This window comes from Delphinapterus leucas, chromosome 16 (genome assembly GCF_059928025.1).
Source record: "Delphinapterus leucas isolate spDelLeu-1000000601 "Yukka" chromosome 16, BTC_Dleu_Yukka2, whole genome shotgun sequence".
In the NCBI taxonomy this organism is placed as follows: domain Eukaryota; kingdom Metazoa; phylum Chordata; class Mammalia; order Artiodactyla; family Monodontidae; genus Delphinapterus; species Delphinapterus leucas.
Window position 1 is genome coordinate 19,201,153 of NC_143144.1, and position 24,837 is coordinate 19,225,989.

General features: G+C 39.1%; 1 protein-coding gene across 6 annotated transcripts in view; it reads left to right on the forward strand.

Annotated features, from left to right (window-relative positions):
• The window catches only part of REEP3 (receptor accessory protein 3), a 99,264-nt gene extending 84,273 nt beyond the window's left edge, over positions 1 to 14,991 (forward strand). For 3 of the 6 annotated variants that reach the window (XM_022560600.2, XM_089897551.1, XM_022560603.3), the window contains 3 exons: positions 2,590 to 2,737; positions 10,642 to 10,796; positions 11,479 to 14,991. In XM_022560600.2, the coding sequence (XP_022416308.1) occupies positions 2,590 to 2,737; positions 10,642 to 10,796; positions 11,479 to 11,535 (360 nt within the window). In that variant the 3' untranslated portion in view covers positions 11,536 to 14,991. The other 3 variants (XM_022560601.2, XM_089897552.1, XM_089897553.1) reach the window with 3 other exon arrangements.
• Positions 14,992 to 24,837: the final 9,846 nt, after the last annotated feature.

Genomic DNA, 24,837 nt, shown 5'->3' on the forward strand with positions numbered 1-24,837 from the left:
ACTCAATATCAGTCCCATACCACATGCACTTAGAGAACAGAAGAAGCTGAAGATTTGTCCCTCTCTAGTTTCTTAAAATCTTGCTCTGGAGGCAAAATATATAAAGTACAGCAATAGAACTAACATTAATTTGTGAGCTCATTTGTGAGATATGCCCGAGGTAATTAGTTGATTATAATCATTAAAGATACCAAAGTTTGTGGGTGCTATAAAGCTAGACTGATTCAATGGCACTTTGACTCATTTGCATGCTGAGATGTACTTTCTTGAGTGGGAGGGTTTGGGAGTTACAGTAGAGGGTATCATGGACGTATATTATCATTCATTTGGCAATAGGCAAACAGTCAAGAATTGCTGAGAGAGGGCACAGAAATACAAAGGTAGGAATAGAGAAAATGACAGTTCTGAGAAAACAAAGCATCTGTTTCAGATGAGCACTGATCACTTCCTTTTAGTGTGTGTCTGAAGTCTTCTGTCATCCTCTATTTAAGAAGCAAATCGTGTCCGATAAAAAGAGAGTATAATGAATTAAACCTTGTCAAGAATGTTTAAAGATGTGTGGAATCCAATTATTTTTATTGAGGATATAGACCCTTTAATAATTCTTTTTCATAATTCAAAAAATATGGTAGAAATTACAAAGCTTTAAGTGGGGTATGAAAATGGTGTTTGGGTTTGACATAATAAGATATCACTCACTCGGAGTAGCTAAATCAAGACTCATGAAACAAGACCTTTTTCTTCAGTGTAAAATACATGTTAGCAGTAATGTTGGAATGTTTATAGTGCCCTAGGCTTTGAAATTTAGAGATGAACCATTATGGATGAGTTTCTACAGTTACATTATAACTAGAGGCAATCATAAATTCACATGTGTGAGAAGAAGAAATAAGTGTAAAAAAAAACCTTTAGAAGAATATTTTTAATCCAGCTATAAATAAGAAATGAGTCATCTGTATGCTATGCAAATTTTCAAGTGGGTAAATTTAGAAATTATTTTTTTCTCTTTACAAAACTTTATACTTTGGGGGGACATGTAGTTATGTCTGAGAAGTTCAGAAATGTCCCTTTCAAAGCTGTGCAATGATGAAAAGTATTGAACTTTCTGCAGTAATGGGAATGTCCTGTATCTGCACTGTCCAATACAATAGCCACTAGCCACATGTGGCTATTGAGCATTTGAAATGTAGCTAGTGCAATTAAGGAGCTGAATTTTTAAACTTATTTAATTTTAGTTAAATTTAAATACCCACTTGTACCTAATGTCTACCATATTGTTAAGGCTTTAAAATGACTTAAAGTTAAATTGTGTGTATTAGTAGATATGCTTTGCCAGATGGTGAATTCATTAACTGAATATCTTTCATACTCAAGATTCTTTGGCTCTTAAATTTTTTTTACTGTGTTCTAGGTAGAGCCATTACCACTCCTGACTTAGCTTTAAAACAGCATCTCTAGTCATGTACCAAAATGTTCATTGCAGCTCTATTTACAATAGCCCGGAGATGGAAACAACCTAAGTGCCCATCATCGGATGAATGGATAAAGAAGATGTGGCACTTATATACAATGGAATATTACTCAGCCATAAAAAGAAACGAAATTGAGCTATTTGTAATGAGGTGGATAGACCTAGAGTCTGTCATACAGAGTGAAGTAAGTCAGAAAGAGAAAGACAAATACCGTATGCTAACACATATATATGGAATTTAAGGGGGAAAAAAATGTCATGAAGAACCTAGGGGTAAGACAGGAATAAAGAAATAGACCTACTAGAGAATGGACTTGAGGATATGGGGAGGGGGAAGGGTGAGCTGTGACAAAGCAAGAGAGAGGCATGGACATATATACACTACCAAACATAAAATAGATAGCTAGTGGGAAGCAGCCGCATAGCACAGGGAGATCAGCTCGGTGCTTTGTGACCACCTGGAGGGGTGGGATAGGGAGGGTGGGAGGGAGGGAGACGCAAAAGAGAAGAGATATGGGAACATATGTATATGTATAACTGATTCACTTTGTTATAAAGCAGAAACTAACACACCGTTGTAAAGCAATTATACCCCAATAAAGATGTTAAAAAGAAAAAAAGAAAAAGAAAATTAGGTATAGGCTATGTTATAATAAAGTAGAATTTATGTTTTAAAAAAAAGAAACAGCATCTCTTTTACTTTAAAAAGTTCTTCTGAATCATAAACGTAAGCCTCAAAGTGCTGCTTTTAGGAGAGAGAAATATTATGGATGATGTTTACAGAGGGGATAAGCTCATTATACATTTTTTTACATTCTTGAATTAAATTTAAACCTGAAATGTTTGGGAGTGGAATGTACTGATGTCTACAACTTGCTTTGAAATGCATTAAAAATTGATTGATGGATGGATAGATGGTAAATATGTGGTAAAGCAGATATAGCAAAATATAAACGATATATGGGTATCCACTGTAGAATTCTTTCAACTTTTCTGAATGTTTCATTTTAAAGTGAATAAGCTTCATGAAAAAATGTTGGAGGAAAGTTAAATGGAAACATATTAAGTATTTTAAAGTGCATTTCTTTTCTTGGACCTATCACTTCTCTGTTAAATAGAGCCAAGGAGCAATAACTGAACGTTTACGAAGTTTCAGTATGCATGATCTAACAGCTATCCAAGGTGATGAGCCTGTGGGACAAAGACCATACCAACCTCTCCCAGAAACAAAAAAGAAAAGTAAACCAGCCTCCGGTGAATCACCAGGTGTGCTTGTTTTGTTTTAATGTATTGTTCTTTCATAATTGGGATCTTGAGTCAAGATGGGTACTAAAATAATACCTGGTCGCTAGCTGAATTTGGGTAAACAACATTTATTTTTAAGCTTATATTCTTTAGCTTCACACTTAACTGTATGTAGGTCTCCTTCTCTAAATTTTCTCTAAATAAGGTTAGTGCTTGCTTTTTGTTGACTCTGGAGATAATCCAGTTAAGAAAGTAGCAGTAGCGCCTTGTGCTGCCATGAATTTTTAAAAGCAGTGGATGTGGTTACCCTCTACCACCAGCACTAGTTCTGACCTGTGATCTCTAACTTGCTACTCAAACTATGTAGTGGCATCTGAGTTTTATAATTAAACCCTCTTTAATGTAAGTGCTGTGAACAAAGAAGGATATTGACTTATAAGATAAAAAGTTTTAAGCAGGTGACAAAAGATGACAGGTTTGAAAATAGGATTACTCCCATGGAAAAATGTGTTGAAATCATGACTTGTAGACTAAGAACTACCTTGTTCTAATGTAAATTATAAGCATGTCATAGTTGATACGTTCTAAAATTTTAGTAAATTTTTGTGGTCTTAGAAACATACACATAAACAAAAAGACATAGTCCCTTAGTCATTTTTTTTGCATATAAGAAAGTTGTAGTTCAAGGCCTAATTGAGAACTAAGATCTTCAGGATATTTCTTATTAAAGTATTATTAGGTTCATAAGGTGCAGGGCTACTTGATCTTTTTTTTCTTTTTTTTAAGTAGAAGTTTTCTTCTGAGGGAGACTGAAAATCATCCTTTATAATTAAAACCAATTTGAAAAGAGCAGTCCCGAAGTGAGAGAGTAGCATTGACATATATACACTACCAAATGTGAAATAGATAGCTAGTGGGAAGCAGCTTGGTGCTTTGTGACCACCTGGGAGGGTGGGAGGGAATCGCAAGAGGGAGGAGATATGGGGATATGTGTATACGTATAGCTGATTCACTTTGTTACACAGCAGCAACTAACACACCATTGTAAAGCAATTATACTCCCATAAAGATGTTAAAAAAAAAAAAGAGGGACTTCCCTGGTGGCACAGTGGTTAAGAATCTGCCTGCCAATGCAGGGGACACGTGTTCGATCCCTGGTCCGGGAAGATCCCACATGCCGCGGAGCAACTAAGCCCATGTGCCACAACTACAGGGCCTGCACTCTAGAGCCCGTGAGCCACAACTACTGAAGCCAGTGCTCCTAGAGCCCGTGCTTTGCAACAAGAGCAGCCACTGCAATGAGAAGCCCGCGCACCACAACGAAGAGTAGCCCCCGCTCACCACAACTAGGGGAAGCCCGCGTGCATCAATGAAGACCCAACACAGCCAAAAATAATGAATTAATTAATTTTAAAAATGAAAGAAAGAAAAGAACAATCCCTTCTTATAAAGGAAAAATAGTGAACTTTCTTCTAAGTTCTCCCCAGAATGAATAACTTTAAAAAGCTGGTGGCTATTATCTAAGAGGTAGTAATTAAGTATTGGCCATTGATTAAGGTACTAATGCCTTTAAGAGTGAGGAAACTTTGAACCTTGAACCATCATCCTTTATACTTTAATAATGTAAAAGTAGTCCCTAATAGGCATTTTCTTAATATGCATTTTAAAACTGAGGTATACTGATTTTGTTTATGGGGACTGCTATATATATTTTGCTGATTTGGACCAGTAATCTGAGTCCTTTATCAGCAGTTTATTCATAATTATACCTTAGAATTGGTTAAGAATTGTATTCTAATTATTTAAATAAAACCAGGATTATAAATTTGAAAATCCATGACACTAGTTTTATGGTATCCATCTATTAAATTTAAAATGGTGTGATTAAAATATTTTAGGATAGTGAGGTGTTAATTAGTTCTTCTGTTAAATTTTAAACCATGAAATTAAAAGAACAAGAAAGTTGGGAAACAAACACTCTGATACACTTTTTATGAGAGTTTAAAGTAGAATAATCGTTATGGATGACAGTCTGGCAAGAATTATCAAAATGTATTCTTTTTAACTCAGCAAGAAACTTCTAAGAACATGTCATAAGGAAATAATCAGACAAGTGTTCAAAGATACAGATACAAAGATGTATGAATGTTCATCTTGTTGTTGTTTATAGTAACAAAATATTGGAACAAACCAAATTCCTAAGAGAAATGGGTAAGAAAAAAGGTGGCTATTAGCCGTGAAAAATAATAATGTCAGTTTATACTTACTGACATGAAAACATATCCAGATTGGGGGCGGGGGAGAACAATAACAGTGAAACAATGTGAGTGTTATGATCCTATACCATAGAGGAACAATAGATAGACGATGAAATGGATTAATATATGTGAAGTTGTTTTTCAGATATATGTACATAGAGGAGAGTCTGGAAGAGAGTCTAAATGCTGCTAACTAAAATGTTAACAGCATTTACCTCTGAGTTTTGGGTTTTTAGTGATTTTTTTTTTTTAACCAACCTGTTACCCTTAAAATCAGAAATAAAACCTACTTCTTGTTTTGAAAACAATTAAGGTATTCATTTTTTTATATCATGAATTTTTTTCTATTTTATTTACTTCCAAACTTCCTCAAGAAAAGCAAGTTGGTACATTTTTTAGTGTGGGAAGTATATTTATATTGCAAAGTCTGTTTACTAATATTTCGTGTAATCAATACAGTTAGCTCAGAACACAAGCAAATTCAAATATTTGGAAAAGTGGTTCCCTTTTGAAAACTAGTAATGGCTTGCTCTGAGCGGTTTGAGGTTAGCTGATTGAGAGAAGTCTTGCTTTGATGAAGTTACTCAAGTCCGCATGTTGTCACTATGGGAAAAAGAGCTCCCTCCAAATGCTTTTTTGTAAGAAAATAGACACCTTGAACATGATGTTCACTTCCTTAGAAAGAACACCAAATTCTGATAAGTGGAAATATTTTTTCTGCAAAGAACCTGCTGCTCCCATATTAGTTAAAAATGGTTCAATATTCAGTTTCAATATACCAGCACATAAAGAGATTTCTGTTTTGTCTTATTTTTGATGCTTTACATATTTATTTAATCCTTAAGATGACTATGCAGGTTAAATATTTTTATCCTTATTTTGTAGATGAATAAACTGAGACTTAAGGAGATTAAATTACTTGTCAAAGACCACATACTCAATGACAGAAATGAAGTATCCAAGGTTCCTAACCTAATTCTTACTCTTTTTTTACTTTATAAAGAGACTGCACTTAGTGAGACACTTGGGCTGGAACAATGAATTCAAACAATTTGGCAGGGGTGACCTTAGAGGTGCTTTAGTCAAAGATGGCAAATAGGTGACATGCCTCCTCTCTGCTCCTGTGCCCATGGCAGCCATTGCTAATGGATTGTGGCACTTCCCACGCTGGCTCAGAATCCCTCTCAACACAGTGCCCCAGACAGCTTAACTGGCTCAGAGTTGGCGTTCACATAGAAACGTATTCATCTCCCATCCGCCTCAACAGCTTACCAGATAGGAAAACTGAGACCCAGAGAGGCAAGACTCACTCAAGGTCTTAACAGCTGTTAAGTGGCCAAGTACTCATTTCTCCTCACATGGATCCAGGGCCCCTTCCGCCACGATAACTAAGGCCGCTTCCAAGTCAACTGTCCATGATTCTGCACTTACATTAATACATTAATGCACGGAAACTGCTTAGCACAGTGCCTGGTCCATGCTAAGTACTGGATCAGTATTGGCTATTATTATTATAAGGGGGGAGGGGGGACTTAAAATATACCAATTCTAAGATGTATGAGCTATGAATAAAACCAGGTCAGTTTGCAAAAGCATCTGCTACTTTTCCTAAAATGGTAACAGAGCTCTGGGCCGAAGGTGGTCAAACAGCTGCAGCCTTAGGCCTCAGGGCCCCCAGCAACACAGACTCCTCATTCTTAGGTCCTCAGTCACTCCCCCTCAGGAATGTGCATGGACAGCCCCATTCTGAGGATTTTGCCCAGTCTAGACTGATGACGGAAAGCAGCCGACCTTGGCATCACCTTTGTCGGCGCCAGCAGCACCCCACCAGCTTCCCCTTGCCTGGGCTTGGAAGACCTGCAAACCATTCAGCCAACTTGCCAGGCTCCTGTTCAGATAGGGCATCCAGATTCGGGCTTTTCTCGTAATCTCGGGTCTCCCCCTCCTCCAAAGTCTTTAAAATCCTCGGACAACTTTGATTAATACTATTTCCACCACTCACAGCAGAATTTTCATACATACTCATTTTCAGGTTTTTAAGTGGAATAGAAAATGAATATTTTATTGAAGATATTTGACTTGACTCCTCTCTTTTTGATGCAGTTTAGTTTAATAACTTGCTAAATTAAGCTTGTCGACTTCATCTCCTAACAGATCCCAAATTTGGCTCCTGTCTCCTCAATCCCTGGACTCTTTATCATTTCTGGCCTGTTGTACTGCAGTAACCTCCCTGCTTCCAGTCTCATCCACTTCTGATTCATTCTCCAAAGTACAAGAAGACTCCTTTAGAGAAACAAAATCTAATCATGTCGCCCTCTGATTAAAATGCTTCAATGCCCCCTCCCCCTTGCTCTCTGAAGCCCAAGCTCAATAGCATGTGGTATATTAGCTCCCCAGACTTGGCATCACACTCTTTCATGTGCTCGGTGTATAGAATTATGAGTCTTTCAGGATTCGGCTTGGCCAACACCTCCTACAAGAAGTCTTCTCTTACCACCCACTTCCCCTACTGTGTGCTCCTGTAGCACCTTGGCCTTGTCTTCTGTTTACAGCATTTATTACAGTATTGTCATGCCCACTAGACTCTGTCTCCTCTACTGGACTATATATTTCTTAGGGTAGAAGAAGACAGTTGTGTGTTTTTCAACATAGTATCCCCCATAATTTAGTACACTGCCTCACACATAGTAATATTTTAAAAATATCAATACTTGGGCTTCCCTGGTGGCGCAGTGGTTGGGAGTCCGCCTGCCAATGCAGGGGACGCGGGTTCGTGTCCCGGTCCAGGAGGATCCCACATGCCACGGAGCGGCTGGGCCCGTGAGCCATGGCCGCTGAGCCTGCGCGTCCGGAGCCTGTGCTCCGCAACGGGAGAGGCCACAACAGTAAGAGGCCCGTGTACCGAAAAAAAAAATATATATATATATATATATATATCTCAATACTTGTGGAATAACAAATCAATCCATCACTTTTCCTGAAACAATATTTAGAAAACTAAGATTTTTTTTTTTAGTTGAAATTAGGAAGCAAAGAATAAGATGTATATATAATTATCATTTTGAATGCAATTCCAATTCCTAATCACATGAAGGGAGAGGCAGTTGAAATAGCAAGGGCCGTGTTTGTTGAAATGTAGCCTTATGCTTTATCTGTGGCCTTAGAGAACTTTTTGATCACAGTTGCTTCCTTTCTGATTCTTTCCTTGATTCCTTATTCTATGTTTTACCTTAGTTTTATTATATTGGGATTAGGGGTATTATATAAGCAACAGCAATAGAGAAAAATCTACAAATGGCAATCTAAAAATATTTTTTCTGGTTTATATTCCCCGTTTATAGAAGTAATACCATTTTTTAAATAAAAATTTGGCAACTTTTTTTAAAAAAGGAAAAATTAAGAAATTTAAAATCACTTAAAAACCCACTTCCAACAGATATAATGGTTTCATTTTTATGTTTTTCAACACTTTGTTTCTATACATACATTTTTTTCCACTTAATATTGCACCAAGAGGGTTTTCCCAGGACTACTGACCCCATTCCCTCCCCTGGCCACACTGACCTCCTCACAGCTCTTCCACACAGTTATGCTTCCCAATGCCCCGGGGCCTTTGCACATGCTATCATGTCTACCTAGAACAAAATTCCTCCGACTGCTGCAGGAAAGCAAAGGATCTTGACCTATGTAATGACTGATTCTACTTCCAAATCCTTCCTGATTTCTAGCCTAGAAGTCTGGCAGCATAAAATTGTACTTCCTAAATATATAATTAAAGATGTTTATCTTATTATGAGACGAGGAAGCTTTTTTTTAATTAATTTTTATTGGAGTATGGTTGCTTTACAATGTTATGTTAGCCTCCACTGCACAACAAAATCAAAATGAATCAGCTATACACATATAGATATCCCTTCCATTTTGGACTTCCCTCCCATTTAGGTTACCACAGTGCATTAGGTAGAGTTCCCTGTGCTATACAGTATGTTCCCATTATAACTCTTCATAGTTTGCTTAGTGATGCTCAAGTTATTCATGTCCTATGAGAGCAGATTAATAAACAATTATTCAGTATACTTTTCTTCACATGCAAAAAGTCCATCTCTTGCCCCCTCCTGAGCCTGGAAAACCTACTACTTTTTTCTCATCTGAAGAAGGTATCTATGCTCCTTACCTTTATTGAAGGAGAATTTGAAACATAATGGGGCCTTGTAACGTCACCCCTGTCTTTCTTTTTTTTTTCTTTTTTTTTGGCCACTCCCTGCGGCTTATGGGATCTTAGTTCCCAAGCCAGGGATGGAACCCGGGCCCTCGGCAGTGAAAACACAGAGTCCTAACCACTGGACCGCCAGGGAAGTCCCTCACCACTATCTTTATAACCTACCTAGTACTCCAGTTGCCTTAGACTTGAGCCCCTCTCTTGCGCCATCCAGGCAGTAGTTCTCAGAGTGTGGGCCCGGGACCAGTAGCATAAGCATCACCTGGGAACTTGCTAGGAATGTAGATTCTCAGCCCCACACCAGGCCCAGCAATGTGTGGATCAGTAAATTCTCCAGGTGACTCTAATAGGTGCTAATAAGTTTGTGCTAATAAAGTTTGAGAACCACTGCTTCAGGAATGGGAGTGTTCTTGTCCCTGAATCCCAGCCTCTCAGGGTGCTCTCAGATTTCCTGACAGTAACCAGCCTGACTGCCTAGATGTTTGCATATTGGCCAATGTTAAGTCTTCGTTGCTACACATAGCAGCCTGTTAGCACACCCACAGGATCCATCTCTTACTGACCCTCCTGATGCTGGCTATTTTCTTTGACTAACATCAGTCATCATAGCCTGTGGTGTTTCTAATTACTGTAGCCTGTCTGGTTGGGTTTTATCTTAGCAGCTGCAACAGTGTCAGTTTAACTTCTCCATCACCTGCCCCCAGTGAACTATCTTGCCCATAGTTCTATCCCCTTTGGGTTTTATATGATTCCTTAAGTTCACTCTACCATTTCTGGTCTTGACAAAAGGTTTGACACTTTGGGGAGTGAGAAGGACCCTGAGTTCCTAATTAAAGTCAAAGGTACAAATAACAGACCAAAACACACTGTTGCTTAGGTTGCTTAGAATTCACAAAAAGAGGACTTCCCAGGTGGTCCAGTGGTTAAGACTTTGCTACCAATGCAGGGGGCCCGGTTTCGATCCCTCGTCAGGGAACTAGATCCCACCCACATGCCACAACTAAAGATCCTGCATGCTGCAACTAAGGCCTGGTGCAGCCAAATAAATAAATAAATATTAAAAAAAAAAAAAAAGAATTCACAAAAAGGAGAAAGGGCAGGAAGAGACTTTTCACTGTGTATCTATTTATATTCTTTGACTTTCGAACAAGACAGCCGTGTTAACCTACTAAAAAATAAAGTATTTTTAATTATTCTGAAAAATGCATAGTAAAAATAGGAATGGCCAGGGAAAACTTCCTGGAAGAAATGAGTTATGAGCCTCCTCTAGAATAGTGCAAGGGGCAAAGATTGATGGTAAAGGGCAGGGAACGCCTTCCAGATGAGACAGGGAGAAGAGCAAGCTGGCAAATGCAGAGCATGCAGAGAGCCGCCAATAGACAGGGTGAAGAGGCGGTGCTAACTGGCATCCTTTTACCAAAACATACTGGTTTTGACAACTCGTCTAGGTGATGGAATTCCACTGAGAGACGGAGATGAGAAAACAGATGAAGAGGCGGATGGGCCATATTCAGATGATGAGATGTTAACACACAAAGGGCTACGAAGATCACAAAGCATGAAATCTGTGAAAACCGTGAAAGGCCGAAAAGAGGTTAGTCAGGTATAGAGTTGTTTTCCCAGTGATTACTATTTAGGGGTTTCCTGCTGCATTCGCATTTAGGGTATCCGTAGATGAAGGGTCGGAATAATAGAGCACCGGCTATATTTAAAATTCTTTATTCAGATCAGATGGATTACGATCTCTGGAAATTTAGAAAATGGCAGATTCCTAGTCCTCCACTCTAAGTAGAAAATGGTATTCTCACACAGCAAAATCCTACGGTTGATGTGAGTACCCAGTGCCAGCCCTACGTATATGCAAGAAAAAGCAGCATTAAGTATGTACTTTTGTTCTGAACCAACTCTAAATAAGGATTAAATAGTAAAAGTCTATCCATAGTAATATGTTGTCTTTGTGCCCAGAAAGCAGTGGAGGATTTCAGCGAATGACCTCAGGTTATTGTGAGCAATGTTCATTGACATGTACCCAGCAAAGCATAAATAATAACAGCGTTAATAACAGTTTTCATTTTTTATCAGTGATCATAATCTGTGTATATATGCAACATAATGCCAACTACATTTTGGAGTATATAGGTAGTGCTGTCTTTTGAGTACACACTTAGCTCATAATTGATTCTTTATATCAGAAAAGTTAAAAAATTATTACTGTGATTATGAGCTATTAAGTCCTGTCTTATCTCAAAACCTAAGTCATAATAATAACACATTTCTCTCTTCAGGTGCGGTATGGGTCACTGAAATACAAAGTGAAGAAGAGACCACAAGTTTATTTTTAGTCATGTACATGTCAAGTATCCCAAGACAAATTATGCTAATACATCAACTTTTTTTCTAACATCATATATTCAGGATTTATACATTAAAATAATTCTTTAAATTGTGGCGGTCATAGGGTTTACTTTCATCTATTTAAATAGCTTTTATTTCTTTAACAATTACTTCCAAATCTTGACTACTAAAGGTAGTTATACAAAAATTGATAGATAGATATATCAGAAATAATAGAATACTGTGTTATCTATTGTCACATTCTTCAGAACACTGAGTGCCTGTGATGTAAAGTGAAACACAAACCCACAGTATACTTGAAAAGAGTCTTTTTATGGTTCAAGATACACCAGACTTTGTGATATTATATTGTGTTTACCTATATTTCTGTTACTATCCTCTCTGTCACATGAGGATAGTAATTAAATAGGCCTCTGATCCAGCAGTGATAGAACAAGGGTATAATGTAAGATAAAGTACGCTTTATATTCTCCAAATTTTTACTTTGTTAATACTTTCTAGTTTTTCCACCATCAACTGAAAGTTTTCAAGGCAAATGTTTGAAAACCAGGTATCTACATAGCACTTTCATTCCTGACTAGTTTTGCACACTTGAAAATTGTTTACTTATTTTACAACTGTACATTTATTTTAAGTTTTATTAACACTGTGTTTATTGTTATTTGTCATATTCTGGCATGTCAAATTTATGCCTTGAATTACATCATCTCTTTTCCTGTGGGTTTCATTAGTTATATTCATTTAATTTTAATAATAAAAACCAGAGCTTATTTTTCAATTTTAACTATTTTTACTTACCTTCTTTACAGATAAGAAGTTATTTTAAAACTCACCAGCTTCCCATACTTAGCTCTATAGTGTAGTTGAACTTAGCATGTTTTTGTTAACACTGGTTATGTTTTCAGCTTTTAAAAGTGGTAGCTTTTGTGAAATGGAGTCATAGACCAGTATAGCACTGAGGTATCTTCTAATTCATGAAATTAACCAACAGCCAATCCATTCACAAGCTTGGCACTGATACGAGCTGCTGATTTATAAATCTGGCATTGACTAGAACCATTTGAATCACTTCACTTCTAGCTGAAATAATTTCCTGAAGATACCTGCCAATGCAAAATACAAATGTTGTTAATCTTACATGTTAGAAATTATTATAATAGATTTTAGAAAAATACCATTTTTTTTAATCCAAGAGAATTTGAGTTACTGAACTTTGAGGTTTTTTAGGTGGCATAGGTAACTATGCATTATGAACTCTAAGTAAATATATTTCTGATGATGGTTTTAGTGATCAGTAATCAAATTTGTATTATTATACTTGTTCAGAAATTTACTTGATTTTTCTGTTTGTCCAAAAGAAAAAGCAGTGAGAGAGATTTGTAAGATCTTTGACCTTTCTACCTTCTAAGAAATGAAGCCAGCTAGCAATGTATATTCAGGACCTACTCAGAGTGTTGGTAGAGAACAGAATGTTTACTCAGGAGTACCTTAATATAATTCATACATTTCTCCTGATACAAGTCTTAAAATGTCTTCTAGATTATCTTACATTCTTGATAAGTACCACCGACTAAAACTTCATTCAACTTATTTTCCCCCAAAGTTTAATTCCATGAATATCTTCATCTATTTTACCTTGACTAATTTTTAGCCTCTTCGTTTCTGGAAAGACTCTTTGTGTTCAAAATTTCTATGAATTCTGGTTATAAACTCTTGGAAGAGAGTTTTATTTATTTTGCCTAGTACTAGACTTCCCAGTATAAATGCTACCTGTGCCATGCTTATCTTTCCTACACAAAGGCAGTGTCATTTCAAATTGCCTGACAAGGTCATGTAAGTAAGTGACTTTGTATCAAAAACATTACCTTTGGGGGCTGATTTGCACCACTGTATTTTTTTTCAAGTCTAATTTCAGTATAAAACCTATTCTTTAATTATAGTAAACTCATGAATACTGTCCTAAATTGGAGGAATTATTTATCCCTCTACACTTCTAGAATCAAAACGTTTAATGGAGGACAACACTAGTTTCAAAGAGATAATGCAAGTCCTTCTGTTTAATTTTATCTCTTTACACTTAACAATGCTTCCTCTGATGTGTTTTATATCCTTATATACAGTCAATGTCATTTTGCTGGTCTATCATTTCCTTTCTTTCCTTTTCTTACATTTCTTAAATTTGCTTCTTTTCTTTTATGTGTGTTTTAGCATGCTTTCTTTTGAATTTTGTATAATAAATGTAAATTTTTGTTTCTTTTAAGGTGGAACAGGTCATTTTTTGTTTTTCTGCTTTTAAGTCTAATGCTTTTAAAAGAGGTGTGTTAATCCCTAGAGCACAGTGCCTTGCTTCCCCCATTGCTTACCACTTGGCAGATGGGCATTGGATGCTGCACCAGCCTTTAGGGCACTGTTTTGGTAGCTGTTAAAGTTTATCCAGAAATTGTAGCTGGTGTTTTATTTTATTATATAGTCATTCAACTTGTTCATAATATTAACTATTTCCAGGGTTTGTTTGGAAGTACTAATTGATCTATTCTTTAGTTCACCATATTTCTTCTGGTATAAAAATGGGCCCGAAATAAGCCTTATTGCTAAGGAATTAATTATGTAAACCCCCATAGACCCTGCATAAGATTCCCTCCACACACTTCCCTATATGTATGTGGAATTGGGTAGAAAATGATGGTGCCAGCATTACCAATTATAAATACTTGAGTACACAGATTGATGGAACAAAATTATTAAAGTGTTTTCAGGGAACTTAATCCATGTCACCACCAAAGATTTCTACAGTGTTATATGATATGTAAATATTCCAAATTTCTGTAAAACATTGGTTAGATAAATGTTTTTCTTTCTTTCTTTCTTTCTTTTTAAGTAACAGTTTGTACTCTAGAATGCTTGAACTGTTGTGTTATTAGAAATAATACAACCGTTAAATGTTAGTAATTTGTATTTTTAAATGGAATGAACTAAATTTTTATTTTGATTTTCTTTTATCAGGAAAAATAAGAAGTTAATATGTATTGAAAAGCAATTTCCTATGTGTTTTTCTGTTTAAGTTGATCCATATGCAAAGCAGTTAGATAAATTTTGATAAGATCATTATTGTGGTATGCAGTGTATGTTTCTCAGTAAACATCACTTAAGAGTAAAGCTTTCTGAAAGGAAAGTACAGCATTTATTCTCTTAATGTTTTTAAGATTTAATCTTCTAGTAGTTTTCTACAGATATAATGTATTTTAACTCTTTAAACATTGACCATGAATTAACGTTTTCTCTTCTAACACCTTTTAAATCTATGTACTTTAGTAGTTAAGAGAAAGCAGTTTTGCAATTTTTAATCCCTTTGTAAAGGCTATCTTTAGGCCTAGTATGGCGGTAATTTTACAAATGTGGTTTTTCAAAACTAATATAAAATAAACTCATTTTATTAGTGGTAACTTGTATATTTTTCCTGTGTCAGAATATATATGTTAGGTTCCATGAAATTACATTATTTATTACTGAGTGTCTCTTGATTAAATAGTAGACACCATCGGTACACACTTAAGATACAAATCATAGAGCAAATTATAAAAATCATATACATTCTTTGAAATATTGCCATTTGCAACAACATGGGTGGACCTAGAGAATATCACAGTAAGTGAAGTTAAGTCCAAGAAAGACAAGTACTATATGGTATCACTCATATGTGGGATCTGAAAAATAATACAAATGAATCTATATACAAAACAGAAACAGACTCAGAGACATAGAAAACAAACTTATGGTTACCAAAGTCGAAAGGGGTGTGGTATACATTAGGAGTATGGGATTAACAGATACAAACTACTATACATAAAATAGAGGGCCTTCCCTGGTGGCACAGTGGTTAAGAATCCACCTCCCAGTGCAGGGGACACAGGTTCGAGCCCTGGTCCAGGAAGATCCCACATGCCATGGAGCAGCTAAGCCCATGCGCCACAACTACTGAGCCTGCACTCTAGAGCCCACGAGCCACAACTACTGAGCCCGTGTGCCACAACTACTGAAGCCCGTGCCTAGAGCCCGTGCTCTGTAATAAGTGAAGCCACCACGATGAGAAGCCCGTGCACCACAATGAAGAGTAGCCCCCGCTCACCACAACTAGAGAAAGCCCGCACACAGCAACAAAGACCAACACAGCCAAAAATAAATAATAAAATAAAATAAAATAGATAAGTAACAAGAATTTACTGTATAGCACAGGGAACTATATTCAATATCTTGTAATAACCTATAGTGGAAAATAATCTGAAAAAATATATACGTGTATAACTGAAAAAAATCAGACATTCTGGAATGCTCATCCATAGGATTACAAAAGAAACAACTGTTAAATTGAATGTTAGAAAAAGAAGGTAGGAAAAAACAACCAGTACAGAAACCCTAGCCATCAATTTATATTGTTAGCTGTCTCAGACATAAAATATAACACAAAATTCAATTTTATGTATCCTGGAAATGTTCTGGGGTTCCATCTGTTTTAAAGTCAGATGTCTGCCTCGCATTTAAACTTTAAAGAGAAAGCCTGTATTTAAAAAAGTTTCTTTGTGTGACTTCATTATGATATGTAATGTTTTAAAGTATTTCCAAATGGAGTTATATTTTCGCTTTTATTGGGATACATATCCTTGTGTTAATCCAAAGAAGTTAGAAATTTAAATAAATATTCAAAAGAATACAATGAATATATGAACTGCAGCATTTTATTCAGTGTTTTATTCTCCCTTTTAGTGGTTCACTGTTCTTCAGAAAGAAATTCATGGAACAAAAATCATGTCAGAGGGCGTCCCTGGTGGCGCAGTTGGTTGGGAGTCCGCCTGCCGATGCAGGGGACGCGGGTTCGTGCCCCGGTCCGGGAGGGTCCCACATGCCGCGGAGCGGCTGGGCCCGTGAGCCATGACCGCTGGGCCTGCGCGTCCGGAGCCTGTGCTCCGCAACGGGAGAGGCCACAACGGTGAGAGGCCCGCGTACCGCAAAAAAAAAAAAAGAAAAATCATGTCAGAGACTGATTCATTGTTCCCTGGAAAACATTCTGCCTTTTACCTACCCATCAGTATTCTATTCTTGAAACTCTCCTTATGGTCTGGTTTTAGTAACATTTTTTAAATTGATTTTTATAAGACGATGCTTTGAACTGAAATTTTAACACACAAGATTGATAACTGTCCATAAGTATAGGATACTAAGAGACTACTCAAAAAAGCAGGAAAATCACCCCATTTACTCTTAGTTTACCTGGCAATCCCAGATTAAAGACAAGGGGAAAGAGGGAAAAAAAGGAAAATATGGTATTTTGGCACTATGTGCAAATCAAATAATTTTTTCATTCAAAAATATTCCTTGAGTGTCTACTGTGTATGGTAGCTCTGCACAATACCTATGTCCAAGTAGGATAGCATAACAATTAATTTAAGGAAAATAATTCTTGATTTAAAAATAACAAATTCATTGTTACCAAATGTTCAGATGGAGTATTATTTATGCTTTGATTTCTCCTAGGTTGTTGAATAATTTATTTGGTTTCTCTCAAAGCAGGTTTTGGTTTTTGGTGTTTTGTTTTTTTTTTTAATTCTTGGTTCTCTTCTTTCCCTTACCTCTTACATCTGATACATTAGTAAGTCCTTTCAGCTCTCTCCAAAATATATACTGAATTTGACCATTAAAGTCACCTCCCCTTCATTTTCCCTATTTTAAGCCATCATCATCTTTCACCTGGAGTACTCAGGGCATAAATGTTATTTAAGGCAGAATTTCTTGAAACTTTACTACATTTTTTGTAGCCTTGCAAATTTTTCAAGGTGACTTTTAACCTTGAGTTCCATAGAACTGTCACATTTTCTTATCTTTTCAACTGTATTTTGGGGAAATACAAAGAGAGAAGGTTGTGAAGAGCAGTGAAGACCCAATGCAGCCAAAGATTAAATAAATGAATAAATAAATAAATTTATTAAAAAAAAAAAAAGCAAGAGCAGATGGTTTTGCACATCAGCCTTGGAAGAGAAGTTTTTCTCTTCTAAGCATTTTTTTTTTGTTTTTTTGGGTTTTTTTATTTGGCTGTTTGGGTCTTCATTGCTGCGCATGGGCTTTCTCTAGTTGCGGCGAGCAGGGGCTACTCTTGGTTGCGGTGCACAGGCTTCTCATTGCGGTGGCTTCTCTTGTTGCAGAGCACGGGCTCTAGGAGCCCGGGCTTCAGTAGTTGTGGCTCGCGGGCTCTAGAGCGCAGGCTCAGTAGTTGTGGCGCATGGGCTTAGTTGCTCTGTGGCATGTGGGCTCTTACCGGACCCGGGCTCGAATGCACTGGCAGGCAGATTCTCAACCACTGCACCACCAGGGAAGTCCCCTAAGCATTGTTTAATGCTGAAATTTAGAAAAGGTGAGTGAGAATAGTCGAAGCCAGGTTAGAGTATATGGCTGATATATATATATATTACATATATATGTATATCTATATTAACCATCATAATGTCCTTAAAATTAAGTTCCAAAGGAAACTCTATTTACCCTAAAATATAGAGTTGTTTGACTAATTCAATATGTAAAAATTCAAAATCTTGAATTTTATTAGTTTATCTTACAAAGAAAGGGAATGTTGCAGTACACGCTTTATTTGGGAGAGGGAGAATTATACCTTATAAGGCTTGTGATGCCCCTTGTGTTAGGTTGTGATAACTAAGATTTGTATATTTGTTTGTTTCCACACTTGGGGAAGTATCACTATTTTACAGGTAGAGACACACTCAACAGTGATCAAACCCCCAACCACAATAATTGTAGTTTCCGATTCTTGTGTTGTTAATTCCATTACACTTGGTTATCTTTGCAATCACAGAATACTTAAACAGCTAACATAGAAATGATTCTTACTGTTTATGCGTTTAACAAAAATTTCAGATTATTTATCAGAAGATTAAAATGGAGTGAAGTTTTTGAGTGATCTGTCGGTAATAGATTTGGTTCTTAGGGTCACTTCAGTAAGGATGCTTTTTAAATTAATAGGAAAAATAAAGACCAAATTTACTATCAATTATTGGCTAAGAAAAACAGGGAGAGATTTGAAGAGAGGATGTAGCTCAACCGGGAGGAGTACCCACTCAGGAAGTGCCTTCCTTCCTTCCTTCCTCACCTTCCCACCAGTATTTGCTCCATGGCTTCTCTCTTCAAACCACACCTTGTAAAGCCTTTTATGTGCTCTGTTCACAACAAGAAGAATTTTCGTGTGTTGCTCCATACTGGGTTTTAACTAACAAAACACAGAAAAGGACCAAATGCCTTTTTACACAGGAGATGAACTGCATTCAATCTTTAAGCTGAAAGCAACTACAGTTGGGATATATAGCAGGCAACAGTTTCCATATGTTCTAGGAAAGTGGAACTGTATTATTTATAGTTTACAACATGTTGTATAAAATTAAAGCTTGCAGGGCGCTCCCAGGGAGGTAAATTAGACATGAAAGGAAGACTTGGGGAATTCTATTTTGCTATATTCTGAGAAGATGCCCATTAAAAAAGCCAAAAATAGTGTTTGAAGTATTTAACATTAAGCAGTGTACAGAAGAAGTTGTGGTCTTTACCTTGGAATGACAAATTCTAAAATTAGAAAAGACTGTTGAAATCTGAGGAGGGGAGAAAAAAAACCCTTAATAGAAAGAAAAAAAAACGCGCGTTTCAGAAAAGCTGGGATAAATGATTGTCATCAAAATGGTATATTTTCCAAGGTGCAAAGTAAAGTTACGTGAGATCTGGTTGATATTTGACCTGACCGCCTCAAAGCACATTAGACTGCAGCAAGTAATAATTGCTTCCTCATTTAGATTAGACAATGAGTTCTCTCTGCAAGCTGCTCTCCTCTAAATAGATCGTAGAGTGTAATTGAAACAAGTTATACTGGGAAGTGGAGTGACCGATTCCTCAAAGTGTGAGAGCAGAGCTATGGTAACCTCTTAAGCCTGGCCTTCATCCTGTTCCTATTTAGGGAATCCGCAGGGCAGCCAGCGTGGAGAGTGCAGTCTGCAGTTCTCCAGCTTTATTGTTTAGACTTGAAGGGAAGGTCATATGCCCTCTTTGACAGAGAGGTTTATGGTCTCTCTCTAATTAGCAGCACCCTGCACCAGACAGACTGTTGGCCACATTCCAAGAACGGGGTTTGGTAGCGGCCACTGATGAAAGAGAAAACAAGGTTATTTACCCTGTGACTGTAATTCTTGGCACTAGTCCTCTCTTTACACTCAGACACGTTTTCCTTTTGTTCCAACTTGCCTTTGGAATTCTGAGTAGGGCGTTAAGGGAGGAAAAATTCGGCTATATATTTAGTAGCGTATGCAACCCGTTTGTTGGCCTCAGATACTTTTTTCTTTTTACTATTCTAGGGCTGCACGGTTCAACAATGTCAATTACCCAAAAAGAAAAAAAAGGCAACATATTCAGAGTGTTGCTTGCAAATGTGAATGCTTGAGCACATGCCCACACACAACCTCAGAAAAGGAAGTTTAATTTGCAACATCTATAAAATATCAACAGTTGTACATTAGGACACTTAGAAATCCCAGGGGTAAAATGTGATTGGGTTTAGCTATTACTGGAGTGTTAAAAGAGTACCGGGATTATAGCTGGCTTGTCCTGTTCTGTCGGTTCCGTAGGACAGTGGGTTAAGCGGATAGAAATGCTTTTTGGTTGATTTAAACCAGATGCTCCGACTATTTTTGTCCTGTGTGCAGGCGTTGCAGCACTGCAAAAGGCAATACTGCCCCCCTCGGCCGCCGGCCAACTGCAGGCGCAGGAGCCTAGTCTCCACCAGCTATCCCCTCGGCCATAAAAACCTTTCAAGTCCCCCTTATTATTCCAGGCACATTCCAAGGGGTTGAGTCACCAGGTTCACTTGGCTTTTCTCCCGCTCTGAACTGCTTGTACCAGGTGGAATACGGCCTCCAACATCAAAAATGGAATCCATAACCGGTCAAAGAGCGCTTTAGGGCAAATCCCCAATTCAAGCCAACTGCATCTTCTTCCTCCGCAGCTGGGGTTTGCTCGCTGTGCACCTGGAGTCCCACGGCCCGGACCGGGATTGCGCGGCCAAAACATAAGGGTTTTTCTTTGGGGAATCCCGTAGAGATACTCTACTCTCCCTGGTGGTTTGAGAAGCTCCGAGGGCTGCACGGCAACAGGGCAGGGGCTGGGTTGGAAACTTTTCCTTTTGGCAGTGCTTCCGGGAGCGTTTGGAGGCTAAGGCGGGGAGCCGCGGGGCTGAGGTTTTAAGTCAGCTCTGAGGGAAAACTCCCAGCCCCTACCAGGCGTCCGCCCAGACTCGCCGGCCGCCAGGCGCGGGGAAGGGGAGCGCGCACATCTGGCCGCCCAGGAACCACATCTGGAACGCTAACTCCTGCACCCAGATGTTCAAGGGGCTGGGGTAGTCCAAGCACCCGAAGGGCGGGGCTACCGCGGCTGCAGCTCCTCCCTGTAGCCCAGACAACAGGGGTCCAGACTAGGGAGACGTCCCAGGGGGCGCGAGTAGGGCCGGCCGGCGGGCGGGGCGGGGGGGGGGTTGGAGTTTGGGGAGGGTGGCTAAGGCCGCGGTTTGGGGTGGTTGTACTGGGGGTTTGGGGGAGGGGTGTTGGTCTGATGGAGGGAGGCTGGAGGCGGGACACGGAGAGGGGCGGCGGGTGTTAGGGGTGCTGGGGCCGTGCCAGTGCCTCGCCCCGACCGGCCACCAAGTTCGCCCCGCTGCGTGGGCTTTTACAACCCACGTCCTCAGGAGGTGGTGAAGGAGGGAGGGACCGGCGGGCACGTTTCCTGGGGGGAGGGGCGCGCTGATCCTGCTGGGGACTGAGGGCGGGGTTCCCCCTCCTTTTTGCCCCTGGCCCTGCACTGAGATGCAGAGGTTTTCTCCTGCGGGGCGACTAGCCCCTGCCCCCCTTGCACCTTCCCTGAACAGCGAGCGGCGTCAGCCCAGATTAGGCTAGCCGGGGAGCTCTTTCTCCTGTTCCCCACTCCCCTCACGCCACCCCTAACCAGGAGAGGGAGGAGCTCCACGTGCCCCCTAGATTTTCTCCAAAACCTGAGCTTCGCTTAGTGCTGGCGTATGAGCCCCTCCTGCATTTGTTTGCGCGCGCGAGTTTTGACGTCTCGCTAAGCAACGGTGTTTGCCAAAGCGTCAGGGCTGTTTCAGAGAGCTTGCGTCTGTTGGATGCTCCAGTCTGAACAAATCGTTTCCATTCGATTTGTTTAACCAAGGCGAGGGCAGACCGTGTCCTTTTTTAAAAGTTGTCCTTCATCCAAGTTGTCCTTAGATTTTGATCTAAGGCTGTCATAATACCCCAGGTCATTGCACAAATGTTTTGTGTCAGTTTACAAAACCAGAGGAGGAAATATCCTAAAGGAAAAAAAAAAAATTCAGAACCAATAGGAAAATGATGTTAAAAGATGTTGGCCCTTTTCCATCTGACAGCCTTAGTCATCACATAGTCTCCTCCAAAATAAAATGTCTATTCACAGCCTTCAATCTACAGCAAATCTCCCCCATTTGGAGCGAAGTACGTAAATAGGCCCTTTGGTCCCACCTTAGTCACCAGCTGAAACTGAGTAAGTTTTAGCGTTTCCTTTCCCAAAGATTGCTGGGCTTCACTGAGAATAATCAGAAGCATACAGGATGTTAAGTGCTCAGGGTACAATGTTCAAATAATAGCTCTTCCATTGCTTTGTGGCAAGTTACTCTACCACATGGTGCTTGGCGCCTCGGTTTCACCATCCCTAAAATGTAACTTGTACCTATAGTATAGAGGTGGTGTAAGGATTTAGGGTTAATGAGATATCGCAAATCAACTGCTTAACACAAAGTGCAAAGCATAGGAAGAACTCCATAATTGTTATTACTGTTAATGAGAATAGGCTCTGTTTATCACTAAAATAAGACTTGTGGGCAATGGCAGTTGGATCCCTCCTTTAAGTTAGTTTTTCCACTACCTGCAAAAAAGGTAGAATTTTCTTCCTCTGGCCGTGACTGATCTGACTTTTAAGCAGAGGAAGAGACTGGAACAGAAGGCATCCATGATGCTGACTGGATGAGAGAAGTGTGCCCTCTTGTGGGCCTCATGTCATGTTACCAAGAAAGTCCCTCAAGACAGAAGGAGGAGAATGGTGGCCCTTGTGGTCAGGGCTCTAATCCCACTGTACCTCAAAATGTCTCCCATGTAGTCTTCTGTCATCATCTTTTCTGAGAAATATTTTCCAAATAATAATGCAGCTGTTGCCCCATCACCCTAGATTCCTCTCCCTCCCACTCCACATCCAATCTATCAGCCACTCCCGTCAGCCCTAATTTACAGATGTGGATATGGATATAGATATATCACAAACTCCATCCCTTCTCACTACCCCCTACACTAGCAGCTTGCCCAAATATCATTTCTTGGCAAATCTACTGCAGTCAGCTCTAATTATTCTCCCTGCTCCCACTCCTCCACCCTACACTTCATTCTCCACACAGCAGCCAGTCCTTTTAAAATATAAATGGGGCTTCCCTGGTGGCACAGTGGTTGAGAGTCCACCTGCCGATGCAGGGGACACGGGTTCGTGCCCCGGTCCGGGAGGATCCCACATGCCGCGGAGCGGCGAGCCGTGAGCCATGGCCGCTGAGCCTGTGCGTCTGGACCCTGTGATCCGCAACAGGAGAGGCCATAACAGTGAGAGGCCCGCGTACCACAAAAATAAATAAATAAATAAAAATAAAATATAAATGAAATGTACTCACTCTTCCTGCTCAAAATCCTCTAATTGTCTCCCCTCACACTTGGAATAAAACCGACAGTCCTAACAATGGCCCGTATGACTTGGCTCCTGTCTAACTCTCTCACCTCATCCTCTGTCACTTTCTCCTTGCTCATTCCCTCTCTAGTCACACCAGCCCAGCCTTCTCACTGTTCCGCAAAAAATGTCAAGCAGATTCCTGCTCCAACATCTTTGCATTTGCTGTTTCCCCTGCCTTCAACCCCAAATCTTTGGATAACTTCCCCTTGTCTCATTCAGGTCTCTGCTCAAATGTCACCTAAGAGAGGACTCCCTGATCATCTCATCTAGTATAGATGCAACATAGCCATAGATATTCTCTAACCCATTAACCTAGCTTATTTTCCTTCATATCTCTTAGCAAATCTCTTAAATGTTTGCCTGTTTACTTGATTATTGTTTGTGTTACCTCTAAGAATGTATAGTCTGTGCGGATAGGGACTTCGTCGATCCTATTCATAGTATCGATAAAGTCAGATAATCTCCAATCTAAAACAGTGCTTCTCTTGTAAAAGGCAACTAATAAAATGCTTGTTAAATGGATGAGTAAAAAGTTTCACACCTGAAACAGCAGTGGGGAAATAAGGTGTCCCTCAATTAGTGTAAGCGTAAAAACATTTCATGCTTCCCCAACCTCATGAGCTTATTCCTCAATGGTTCCTCCTCCATGATGCAACCTAACCCTTCAAATGGAGTTTAATCCAACATGCATTTAAATATGTGAATCAAACTACACTCACCCAGTAAGGGGAGGGATGGAGAGAGAGAGGGGAAAAATACAAATGTAAATAGTGTGGTTGATTCTCTTTACCATTTTACACAGCAAGTGTATGTACTGAAATAAACATGAAATGGGAGACATGAATCTGTACTCTCCTCAGTTCCTCTCAGTTCCTCTATGCTCTTAATCATATGATCAATGTGTTGTGCTGGGTGTTTAAAGACAAGCTGATTTGTCTGAACAGCATGGAGCTCAAATGCAAGGCAGTTGGGAAATGAGTTTGAATCCTGAATCCACCACACTAGTGTGTGACCTTGGGCAAATTACTTACCCTTTTGGTGCCTCAGTTTCCTCATCTGTGAAAAGGGCCAATAATCGTGCCTCCTGAATAGGATTGTTTTAAGGATTAAATAAATAATATTTGTAAATTCTTAGAACAGTGCCTGGAATATCGTTAGCTATGTATGAGTATTTTTTAAGAGAACACATGTCAAATGTTTGACTGTACTTGATTTTCCCATTTCTCAATGACTTTATAACATAAGATACTGCTCCACTCTGACTGGCACTGGAGTTTTCATTATGGTTTTAGGCCAGTAATTTTAGCTTTAGCACCAAGAACAATAATTATTTTACAGCCATTTCTACTCTAGCATTTACGCTTAGCCATAAATTCCATTTAGGCCAAAAATAACCCAAACTTTGCAAAAAAGAAATTGCACCTTCAGGGGGTCACCCACTCTATTATAGTTGAATAAAA